The 12,811-nt window shown below is 39.9% G+C and overlaps 2 protein-coding genes across 2 annotated transcripts; both read left to right on the plus strand.

Moving 5' to 3' along the window:
- Positions 1-251: 251 nt before the first annotated feature.
- On the plus strand, positions 252-6,170 carry LOC132315719 (glutamate receptor 3.5-like). Its single transcript, XM_059814080.1, has 7 exons — positions 252-563; positions 891-2,161; positions 2,483-2,792; positions 3,303-3,706; positions 3,916-4,082; positions 4,329-4,453; positions 6,107-6,170. The coding sequence occupies exons 2-6, from the start codon at positions 1,862-1,864 to the stop codon at positions 4,450-4,452; spliced, it is 1,305 nt and encodes a 434-aa protein (XP_059670063.1). The 5' UTR covers positions 252-563; positions 891-1,861; the 3' UTR covers position 4,453; positions 6,107-6,170.
- A 362-nt stretch (positions 6,171-6,532) lies between these two features.
- Positions 6,533-12,519, plus strand: LOC132315717 (uncharacterized). The gene is made up of 3 exons (XM_059814079.1): positions 6,533-10,881; positions 11,180-11,304; positions 12,263-12,519. The coding sequence occupies exon 1, from the start codon at positions 6,534-6,536 to the stop codon at positions 8,877-8,879; it is 2,346 nt and encodes a 781-aa protein (XP_059670062.1). The 5' UTR covers position 6,533; the 3' UTR covers positions 8,880-10,881; positions 11,180-11,304; positions 12,263-12,519.
- The last annotated feature ends 292 nt before the right edge of the window (positions 12,520-12,811 follow it).

Below are 12,811 nucleotides of genomic sequence, written 5' to 3' on the forward strand. Positions count from 1 at the left end.
CTGAATCCATTTCTCAGCTGAATATACCATATAATGGTAATTTTAATTTTTCAAATTAAATGAAGCGAGACCCAATCTTTATTTGGCTAATTTCCACGTGTGGAGCGACTTTTGAAGCCATGTGGAATAAGTCTTATGCATGCTTGGACCATAGGCCGAAATTTCCCCCCACACCTCTTTCTAACAGTGTTTTATACATGCATATAAATATATTATATTTAGGAATAACGGTATCCATCCAGCATAGATTATGAGTTTAAAGCCAATAATGACTTTCCTACCACTCATCTCCAACTTGAATATTGCTACTTTCAGACCCACCTGTTTGTTTTTTCATGTCTTCATCTCCTTCCTTCTTTTTCTTTCTCATGGATTCATTGCTGAAGCTGACAAAGTAACTATACAAATCGGTGCCATCATTGATGTTGATTCTCGTATCGGCAAAGAACAAAAGATGGCCATGAAAATAGTACTTCACAACTTCAACAAGAAGTCCGAACTTCACAAGGTCTCTCTTCATTTTCGAAATTCTGGCAGTGACCCCATCCGATAAACTCAAGCTGGTTAGTAATTAGTTATTTTCTTTGCCTTTTCTGAAATTTTCTCTGTTAAATCAAGTCATCGTACAAGAACATATGCCTAGATTTATATATATGTAGTTATGTACATATGTTTGGAATGGTATATATATGCCCCTAATTCTACTCAAGTCAAATAAGTAGCTTCATGAATATGTAGACTCACATGAAAGTATATATCTAATTAATATAATTTCTTAGTTAAATTTATTTATTCGTTTCAAGAAGCAGTTCCCTAGTATATAATTGTATGTAACAAGGGAGTATATTATTTAGATTAATGTTTATGGGGTTTCTGAATGTTTGCTACAGCTGAAAAGCTGATTAAGGAGAAACAAGTCCAAGTGATTATGGGCATGGAGACATGGGAGGAATCCGCTTTAGTGGCAGACATTGGATCCCGAGCTTGAGTCCCAGTTCTTTCATTTGTAACCGCTCCATTTACACCAGCATTGGTGCGGCTTGGATGGCCTTTCTTGGTGCAAATGGTTACAGATGGCTCCGAACAAATTAATTGCATTGCAGCTATTTTTCAATCCTTCAATTGGCGAAGTGTTGTAGCTATCTATGAAGAAGACATCCATGGAAGTGATTCCAGGAAGCTAACCCTGTTATCCAAGGCCCTTAAAAATGTTGGCTCGGATATAGACTATCATCTGGTGCTTCCACCATTTTCTGATCTATCAAATCCTCAGCAGTCCATAAATAAGGAGCTGTCTAAGTTAGAAAACACCACAAAATCTAGGGTGTTTATTTTTCTACAGTCATCATTACTGCTAACAAATCTTTTGTTCAGTGAAGCGAAGAAGATGAGCTTTATGCGAAAAGACTCGGTGTGGATAATTGTAGACACCACCAGAAGCCTTCTGAATTCTGTCAGCCCTCCTGTTGTCTCTGCCATGGAACGTACTCTTGGAATCAACCCCTACTATTCTGAAAATAGCAGTTCTTTCAAACACTTTCATGAGCAGTTTCAGCAAAATTTCCAATTAGATTATCCTGAGGAAGATAACACTGAGCCTGGAATTCATGCGCTACGAGCTTATGATAGCATTATGACTATTACACAGGCGATAGTGAAATCAGCTGGTAAAATGAATTCCTCAAAAATGTTGGAAAGTATTTTATCAAGCAACTTCACAGGTTTAAGTGGAGAATTGCGATTTGAAGAGGGAAGACTTTCAAGCTACCAAAAATTTAGTATAGTGAACATTGGCAATCAGGAAAACAATAACCTTGGCTTTTGATCATCAGAGTTGGGGTTCTCAGATAGCCCTAGTACCATGAAAAAATTGGCTGGTTTCGCGGAGGTGTTAAGGCCTGGGGACCCAAAGCGAATCCTGAGAGAAGGGGTGATACTAGCTGATCTTTATGCAAGACCAATGAATATTGCAGTTCCTGGTATAGTCTCTTTTAAGGAATTCCTTAGCCCAGATAAGAAGAGGTTTACTGGTTTTTGTATCAGTGTTTATGAGGAGGTGAAAAAGATTTTGGAGGACGATCATATTTATAGTCTACCGTCTACTGAATTTCACCAGTACAATGGAAGCTACAATGATTTGGTTGAATCGGTTCACAACGAGGTAATCACACATCACCTGATCTCTTGATCATTTTCAAACATCTGTCAATTTAATTAATTAGTTAACCATCCAAATGTGACTTTGTTGGGGTGATGAGAAATCGTTATTTGATTTTGAATGTATTACAACGTATCTGGATGAAAGATTAAATAAATAAATAAACAAACAAAGAAATGGTCTTTTTTCTTTTTCTTTTTTTTTTTTTTTTTTTTTTTTTTTTTTTTTTTTTTACTCTCAATTCAAATTTTTTTCCTGCTCTTCTAACTATATATATGTTGCTGATATGTGGGTTTTCTACTTGTCGATAAAAATTGATGGAAGTCTTTTGATGCTGCTGTTGGTGACATAACGATAACAACTGAGCGTTGGGACCTAGTGGAATTTACAGTACCTTTTATCGAGTCAGGTTTGCTTATAGTAGTTCCAGTGAAGCCAAGAACTTCCAAAGCATGGTTGTTTCTGAAGCCTTTCACCATGAAAATGTGGGTGGCGACGGGGGCAATCTTCTTCTACACAATGTTCATAGTTTGGTTCTTGGAGCAACGTTCCAATCCAGAATTTAGTGGCCCATGGAAGGAACAACTTGGCAATGTTCTTTGGTTCACCTTCTCTACTCTGTTCTTTGCTCACAGTAAGTATATAATCAAGTTAAACAGCAATCACAGAATTAACAGTACCATTTTATTTATGCTTAGATTTGGAGGCAAGCTAAGTTTTTAATTTTTTTTTACTTTCCGAAAAAAAAAAAAAAAAAAAAGTTTTTAACTTTTTTTCCAATTTAGGTAAATTCTCTCTCACACACTTAAATGCTCACTAGGACGCTTTTTGGAGGCAGGGTTATGAGGAACTGTTTGTACTAAATGTTTTCCTTTGTATTTTTTTCTTTACATATTTTAAATTAAAATAGACACATGTCATCATTTTATAATATGTCACATCAGTAGTGAGAAGTATTATTATTATTTAATAATTAAGAACATAAATATCCAATAGCATGCCCCAATTTGGAGAGATTTCAAAGAAAATAGATTTCATGATGCTACCATTAGCCCAATTAGGAGGTAAATACTTATAAATATAATTGCATATACGCAAAGAAATGAAATCCCAATAGAATAAAATTTTATTTTTGATTTTGAAGGGGAGAAGATTAAAAGCAACTATACTCGAACCGTGATCGTGTTGTGGCTTTTTGTGGTGTTGATCTTAATAGAAAACTACGCTGCCAGCCTCACTTCAATGCTCACCTTCTCAAGACTCCAGTCACCTGTGAGAGATATCGAGTGGATAAAGACAACAAATGCAATAGTGGGGTGCGATGGTGCTGCATTTGTTAGGAAGTACTTGGAGGATGATGAGCTTTTTGAACCAGGGAACATCATCGACATCAGCAGCGAAAGCAAGTTCCAGACTGCATTCAAGAATGGCACGATTCAAGCAGCAGTTCTTGAAGTTCCTCATGCCAAAGTTTTTGTCAACAAACACTGCAAGCAGTACGCGTATGGCGATGGATCATTCACCAGAAGATTTGGAGGATTCGGCTTTGTGAGTAGTAGCGAATGGAACTCTTTCCACTCATTTCATTCTCTAATATCTCCAAGTTATTTGCTACACCAAAAAAAAAAACATACTTCAGACAATTTTTTATTTTTTCAGCTATGCATATACTATATATATATATATATAAAACAATTCCGTTAATACATTTGGGATAACTGATTGTAATTAAATTATTGTTCATGCTTTCTGTGCAGGTCTTTCAAAAAGGTTCTGCATTAGCTGCTAATGTTTCTAAAGCCATTCTTAAACTATCAGAAAATGGGAAGATAAAAGAATTAGAGAAACAGTTGTGTACTCCCTCCTCGGAGTGCTTGAAGTCCCAAACGATGGAAGAAAATGATAGCTTGACCATTGAGGACTTGTAATGTTTTTAACTTTATGTATATATATATATATATATATATATATATATATATATATGTTAAAGTTAAATAAAATTTTAATTCACCTGTGGGGCCCACATGATTTGTACGCCAATATTATTACCTTTTTCTTCTTCTCTGCGCATCACGATCTCTCTCATTCCAGAAGCTCTCTGGATTTTTTTTTTCTTTTTATGGTTTCAACTTCAATCTTTGATTCCATCTTCATTACTTGCCGGATTTAGGTGCCGTTTGAGGCAAAACGACGAGTGTGACGAGCTCTACGCGTTGATGCAAGCAATTTCCAGTTTTGAGCCTTCTTTGGAACTCGAAAATTTAAACCCATTTCTAGGATTTTGCCAATTTTGAGGTAGGGGCATCTTAATCCACTCTAGTCTTGTTCTATTGTGAATTTTACCTCCATGTTGTATTAAATATGCTTAATTTAGAGTTAATTATATCTATGATGGTATTAATGATGTCTAGAGGGTTTTTCACGATCTTGAATATGATTGGTTCATGTGCAAATTATATTTAGTTGTTGATTTCCTATGTTTACTATGTGCTAGCATGCTGAAATTGATGTATAAGAGTATGCTTATTTAAATTGCGCCAAATTTCCCAATTCATGATGTTGAGCTCATATATATATATACATGCACATGATTAAATGTATTTTGTTGTATCTTAATGTGTTAATAATTACTTGGGAGATGTTGAACATGTTAAATGTTTAATTTTATGATGGAAAATTTTAAATGCCATGACATTGAATGTATGGAACATATATACATGCACATACCATTGGGTTTGCATGAAATGGGAGAAATTGTTCTTGAAATAAATATGGGGAATTTCAGGAAAGTGTTTTTGATAAAATGGTTTTATGCGAAACCCGGTCGCTGCGGGGTTACTAACGGGCCGGAGGTTAATATAGCCGAGAGGGGACTAGGGAGTCGCCCTAGCGTGGTTGAGCTAGTTGGGCCCCATAATGACGCCGCAGGGTTACCAAGGGTCAAGGACACTAACCAATCCTCCTTTCGTGTCGCAGCGGGGTTACCAAAGGGCGAGCTGTATTAACGTTTGAAAGTGATGATTTTGAGAATGAAAATGGGGAGTGTCATTGACATGCATTGCATTTCATTTCATTGCATTGCATTGTTTATACTTGGAATTGACTTGTATGTTGTATTTGATCCCCTACGTTGTATGATCCCTATCTCCCATTGGCCTATGCTTTGCTTGAATTCACAAGGACACAAGATTTGTGTCTTAAGTGTCACCTACTGAGCATATAGCTCACCCAACTATTTATACATTTCTTTCAAGTCTTGGAAAAGAACCGGTGAACGACAACCCACCTCAAGCTTGAGCGATACTAGAAGCTCACTTTTGTGTCTTTTGTATATCTCCCATTATTTTTGCAAAGCACTAAAAGTGTGAAGGTGTATATGTATATTTTGTAAAACTTTGTTATGTAATGTAATTAAGGTATTTGATGATAATTTGGATGTGAATTTGATAACATGTAAACCTTATTGATGCATGGGGAGAGTAATACTAGTTTGAGGTATTATCGAGGTCATTTGATTGTGTATTATCATCTACTATTGCCGTGAATTCGGAATTTGAGCCGTGACAGGTTAAAAATGCAATTAAACAGATTGTGATAGGCCTATTTTTAGGGGAGGTTATGCCGAATTTTTTTGTTTAAAAAGTATTAGTTTTGAGACGTTACAAATTTGGTATCAGAGCAAAGGTTCGAAAACCTTTAGGACGACGGGTAGAGGCCTACATAGAGTCGCATGGAATGTTGTTTGTGTTGCTTACTTGACTACTTGCTACGTGGTATCTTATTTAAATGAGCATGCTTAACTGCCTATATGCTTACTTGCTTACTTGTTTATGTTAAAATGTTTCTTGCATAGTCTTGCATGCTAAGTGTTGTACGGTATTAATTCTTGTTGAGTCATCCACAGTGGACCTTAGTATCATGTTTCTGAATCGTTTTCTCGTTTTATAGCACGATGTCACGGCGTGAGGAACCTAGAGAAGTTGGCCCTAGGCCAACAAGGGGCGATGTTGGTGAGAGCTCTAGCTTCAATCCGGTGGAGCCAGTTGATGAGAACATGCTTCTTAGGGACTTGATTCCCCCAAGAGCTATTCCCCCAAGAAGAGAGAATGTTGAAACACCCGTACCCGTAGAAGTGGGTGAAGGTTCTGTGGCACTGGAGTTTAATCGTTTGTTGCGAAATATCGTGAGAGCAACTATTGTTGCTCAGCCGCAGTTGGTACCACAACCTACAGTTCGAGTTGAAGAGACTCCAGCTCAGAAGCGTCTCAAGATCATTAAGGGGTTTTCTCAGCTGATGCCGGTTATGTTTGAGGGCGGTGCGGACCCAATGGTAGCCGACAACTACATGGATCAAGTCGAAACTTAGTTGACCTCAATGGATGTGACAGAGGATCACTTGAAGATCATCCTAGCAACTTACAAGTTTCCTATGGATGCCAAGGTTTGGTGGAAGTCGATCGCTAACCAGTACAAGATTGAAGAGATGAGTTGGGACAGGTTCAAGGAACTGTTTTATGAGAAGTACTTTCCGCTTTCCAAAAGATGGGAGTTACAAGACCAGTTTCATAATCTTATTCACGGGAACATGTCAGTGGCGGAGTATGAGAACAATTTCACCTCACTCTCCCGTTTTGCTCCAGAAGTTGTGAGAGATGAAGCTAACAAGACTCGGAAGTTTGTCTCGGGTCTTAATGATCAAATGAGGCCGTTGATCACGGCACAGTTTATTAAGGTTTACTCTGAAGCAGTGGAAAGGGCTTTGATGCTGGAGGCTGACAATAGAGAGAAGGATGCAAGAAGAGAGCAATTGAAGCAAAAGAGGGGTGCAGGGCCATCCTCAGAGGGATCTTCTTGGAAAAGGAACAGGGGCAGTCCATCTCAGTTTCAGGGGCAACAGTCTACAAGATCTGCTCCTACCACTCCTATGCCAGCTGGATCTGACAGGAGTGCAGTTGTTTGTTATCAGTGTCAGCAGCCCGGACACTACAAGTCCAGTTGTCCGATGAGATCGTCTTCAGTTTCGTCAGCTCCGAAGGCTTGTTATGGGTGTGGCCAGCAGGGTCACTTGATTCGTGATTGTCCGAGTCAGAGAGAAGGCACCATTAGTGGTAGAGGGTCACAGCAGAGGCCGTCACAATCGGCTACAATTCAGTCAGGTTTCAGACCACCACCACCACAGCCTACTATGTCTTCACAAGGTTCACGATCAGTTAGGAGGGATACTCCTACTATGTCAGTGCAGCAGTCAGGTGTTCAGGTTGGCAGTCCTCAGGCACAGGTACCACAGGGACGTGTTTTTGCACTGGCACAGACCGATGCATCTTCTGGACCGTCAGTTCTTCGAGGTATATTTCCAGTGTTTGGTTGTTGGGCCCGTGTTTTGTTTGACTCTGGTGCATCTCATTCTTTCATTTCATCATCATTTGCACTTGCATCGGGGTTAGAGGTTAGTTTTATGGATCGGGTGTTATGTGTTGATACGCCAGTTGGGGTTTCAGTGTCATTGAGCCGAGTTGTGCGGGATTACTCCATTGTGATAGCCGGGCGGACCTTTGTGTTTGACCTTATCCTCCTGGAGATGACTAGCTTTGATGTCATTCTTGGGATGGATTGGTTGGCTTCATTTCATGCCACGATCGACTGTTACAGAGGAAGAGTTACAGTTTGCACTCCCAAGGGAGACTGTTTCTTTTTCGTGGGAGATCGGAGTGATTCCCACATTTCATCGTTTTATGGAGTTCGTGGACAAAGTCATGATGATTATTTCTTAGCTAGTCTTCTAGCCGAAGAAGATGATGTCGTGGGAGAAGTTTATCCGGCGATTGTTTGTAACTTCTTGGATGTTTTTCCAGAAGATTTGACAGAGTTGCCTCCACACCGAGAAGTGGAGTTCTCTATTGAGTTAATGCCAGGTACCGCGCCAATTTCTATGGCACCATATCGTATGGCACCAGTTGAATTGGAAGAATTGAAGAGGCAGCTTGATGATTTGAGGATGAAAGGTTTCATCCGACCGAGTGTGTCACCGTGGGGCGCACCGGTCTTGTTTGCGAAGAAGAAAGATGGATCTTTGAGGTTGTGCATTGATTACCGGAAGTTGAATCATGCCACCATCAAGAACAAGTATCATTTGCCAAGGATAGATGATTTATTTGATCAGTTGAGAGGAGCCAGCTATTTCTCGAAGATTGACTTGAGGTCTGGCTATTATCAGTTGCGGGTTAGGGATGAGGATATCCCAAAGATAGCATTCCGTACACGGTATGGACACTATGAGTTCCTTGTTATGCCTTTTGGCTTGACTAATGCGCCAGCGGCATTCATGGACTTGATGAACCGCGTCTTTCACGATTACTTGGACCAGTTTGTGGTAGTTTTCGTGGATGACATTCTTGTGTACTCACGGACTCGGGAAGATCACGAGGTCCATTTGAGTATTGTTTTACAGATTTTGCGGGAGCACCGATTGTATGCCAAATACGAGAAATGTGAGTTTTGGCTACAGGAGGTGAAGTTTTTGGGGCATGTTGTTTCAGAAGGTGGAGTATCAGTTGATCCATCAAAGGTTGAAGCAGTTTTGACTTGGGAGCGACCCAAGAATGTGTTTGAGATCCGCAGTTTCCTTGGTTTAGCAGGTTACTATCGGAGATTTGTGAAGGATTTCTCCCGTTTGGCAGCTCCTATGACCCGTTTGACCCGTAAAGGGGTCAAGTTTGTCTAGAATGAGGCCTGTGATTCATCTTTTCAGGAGTTGAAGACGAGATTGACTACAGCTCCAGTGTTGGTGATACCTGAGCGTGGCTTGGGTTATGTGATCTATTGTGATGCTTCACGTGACGGGTTGGGATGTGTGTTGATGCAGGATGGTAGAGTAGTGGCTTATGGGTCTCGACAGTTGAAGACTCATGAGCTTAACTACCCTACTCATGATCTGGAGTTAGCGACAATTGTGTTTGCCTTGAAGTGTTGGAGACACTACTTGTATGGTGAGAGATTCGAGGTATTTTCAGATCATAAAAGTCTCAAGTACCTTTTCTCCCAAAAGGACTTGAACAACAGACAGAGACGATGGGTTGAGTACTTGGAAGATTACAACTTTAATTTGTAGTATCATCCGAGCAAGGCAAATGTTGTAGCTGATGCCTTAAGCCGAAAATCTCGTGGAACTTTGGCCAGTTTAGCTATTCGGAAGTGGAAGATGCTTGAAGATCTGGCAGAGATAGGATTACAGTGTTGTAATGATGATGGTTGCAGTGAGTCGGCATTCTTATTTAGTCTTGTGGCTCAACCTACTCTTGTTGTACGAGTGATTGAGTCACAGAGACAGGACCCGGACTTAGATGTCATCCACGCTTTGATCTCTAGTGGTGAGACAGTGAAAGATTGGGCCTTGCATGCAAATGGGGGTCTACGGTTCAGGGGTTTGTTGGTGGTTCCCACAGTTTGTCGTGAGGACGTCCTACGGGAGTTTCACACTTCCCGCTTTGCAGTTTATCCAGGTGGTACCAAGATGTATCACAATTTAAGACGTCAGTATTGGTGGAACGGGATGAAGAAAGATGTTGCACAGTTTGTGGCTAGATGCCTTACCTGTCAGCAGGTGAAGGCCGAGCATCAGAGGCCAGCTGGTTTGTTGCAACCATTACCTGTAGCGCAATGGAAATGGGAGCATATTGCTATGAATTTTGTGACAGGTTTTCCAAGGTCAAGAAGGGGCAATGAGGCCGTATGGGTCATCATTGACAGATTGACCAAGACGGCTCACTTTTTGCCTATTAAGGTAACAGATGATGCAGAGAAGCTTGGTGTTCTTTATGTGAAGGAGATTGTAAGGTTACATGGAGTTCCAGTAACCATTGTTTCAGATAGGGATGCCAAGTTCACTTCGAAGTTCTGGGAAGGACTTCAAGCAGCGTTTGGTTCAGCGTTGCATCTTAGTACGGCATTCCATCCACAGACAAACGGTCAGTCAGAGCGTACTATCCAGATTTTGGAGGATATGCTTCGGGCATGTGTACTTGATTTGGGCGGTAGTTGGGAGGATCACCTTCCACTTATTGAATTTGCCTACAACAACAGTTATTAGGCGAGCATCCAGATGGCTCCATTTGAGGCGTTGTATGGTAGACCTTGTAGGTCTCCTGTTTGTTGGACTGAGATAGGTGAGACAGCCGCTTTAGGACCCGACATTGTACTCGAGACTACTGAGAAGATTAAGTTGATAAGACAGAGGTTACTTACAGCTCAGAGCTGACAGAAGAGCTATGCGGATAAGCGGAGACGACCGTTATCCTTTGAGGTGGGAGACCATGTTTTTCTACGGGTTTCTCCACGGAAGGGATTGATGAGATTCGGGAAAAGTGGCAAGTTGTCGCCACGATTTATTGGACCGTTTGAGATTTTGGACCGAGTAGGAAAGGTTGCCTACAGGCTTGCTTTGCCACCACAGTTGGATAGGGTCCACAATGTTTTCCATGTATCGATGTTACGGAAGTACGAACCGGATCCATCTCATATTTTTAGTTGGGTAGATGTAGACATTGATGAGGATGTTTCCTACGAGGAAGGACCAGTTCAGATTCTTGACACACAACAGAAGGTGTTGAAGAACAAGACGATACCAATAGTGAAAGTCCTTTGGAGACACCACGGAGTCGAGGAGGCTACTTAGGAGCTTGAATAGGAGGTTCACTCCAAGTATCCAGCGTTGTTTTCTTCCTCAGGTATGTCTTGATTTCGGGGACGAAATCTTTTAAAGTTAGGGAGAATGTAATGTTTTTAACTTTATGTGTGTGTATATATATATATATATATATATATATATATATATATGTTAAAGTTAAATAAAATTTTAATTCACCTGTGGGGCCCACATAATTTGTAAGCCAATATTATTACCTTTTTCTTCTTCTCTGCGCATCACGTTCTCTCTCATTCCAGAAGCTCTCTGGATTTTTTTTTTTTCTTTTTATGGTTTCAACTTCAATCTTTGAATCCATCTTCATTACTTGCCGGATTTAGGTGCCGTTTGAGGCAAAACGACGAGTGTGACGAGCTCTACGCGTTGATACAAGCAATTTCCAGTTTTGAGCCTTCTTTGGAACTCAAAAATTTAAACTCATTTCTAGGGTTTTGCCTATTTTGAGGTAGGGGCATCTTAATCCACTCTAGTCTTGTTCTATTGTGAATTTTACCTCCATGTTGTATTAAATATGCTTAATTTAGAGTTAATTATATCTATGATGGTATTAATGATGTCTAGAGGGTTTTTCACGATCTTGAATATGGTTGGTTCATGTGCAAATTATATTTAGTTGTTGATTTCCTATGTTTACTATGTGCTAGCATGCTGAAATTGATGTATGAGAGTATGCTTATTTAAATTGCGCCAAATTTCCCAATTCATGATGTTGAGCTCATATATATATATACATGCACATGCTTAAATGTATTTTGTTGTATCTTAATGTGTTAATAATTACTTGGGAGATGTTGAACATGTTGAATGTTTAATTTTATGATGGAAAATTTTAAATGCCATGACATTGAATGTATGGAACATATATACATGCACATACCATTGGGTTTGCATGAAATGGGAGAAATTGTTCTTGAAATAAATATAGGGAATTTCAGGGAAGTGTTTTTGATAAAATGGTTTTATGCGAAACCCGGTCGCTGCGGGGTTACCAACGGGCCGGAGGTTAATATAGCCTAGAGGGGACTAGGGAGTCGCCCTAGCGTGGTAGAGCTAGCTGGGCCCCATAATGACGCCGCGGGGTTACCAAGGGTCAATGACACTAGCCAATCCTCCTTTCGTGTCGCGGCGGGGTTACCAAAGGGCGGGCTGTATTAACGTTTGAAAATGATGATTTTGAGAATGAAAATGGGGAGTGTCATTGACATGCATTGCATTTCATTTCATTGCATTGCATTGTTTATACTTGGAATTGACTCGTATGTTGTATTTGATCCCCTACGTTGTATGATCCCTATCTCCCATTGGCCTATGCTTTGCTTGAATTCACAAGGACACAAGATTTGTGTCTTAAGTGTCACTTACTGAGCATATAGCTCACCCAACTATTTATACATTTTTTTCAGTTCTTGGAAAAGAACCGGTGAACGACAACCCACCTCAAGCTTGAGCGATACTAGAAGCTCACTTTTGTGGCTTTTGTATATCTCCCTTTATTTTTGCAAAGCACTAAAAGTGTGAAGGTGTATATGTATATTTTGTAAAACTTTGTTATGTAATGTAATTAAGGTATTTGATGATAATTTGGATGTGAATTTGATAACATGTAAACCTTATTGATGCATGGGGAGAGTAATACTAGTTTGAGGTATTATCGAGGTCATTTGATTGTGTATTATCATCTACTATTGCCGTGAATTCGGAATTTAAGCCGTGGCAGTTTAAAAATGCAATTAAACAGATTGTGATAGGCCTATTTTTAGGGGAGGTTATGCCGAATTTTTTTTAAAAAAAAGTATTAGTTTTGAGATGTTACAGGACTTCTTAGGCCTCTATGTAATCTATGCAGCCACTTTCACCATTTGCTTTCTACTATATTTATTGAAAAGGAAAATTGGGCCAACTCCAGAGAGCGCTCCAACTTCTGGTGGTCAGATTCAAATGACTTAAACACC

The sequence above is a fragment of the Cornus florida genome, unplaced genomic scaffold, assembly GCF_030987335.1.
Source record: "Cornus florida cultivar Cherokee Brave unplaced genomic scaffold, ASM3098733v1 CherokeeBrave_3.0.0_Hap2_Chr01, whole genome shotgun sequence".
NCBI classification, from domain to species: Eukaryota; Viridiplantae; Streptophyta; class Magnoliopsida; order Cornales; family Cornaceae; genus Cornus; species Cornus florida.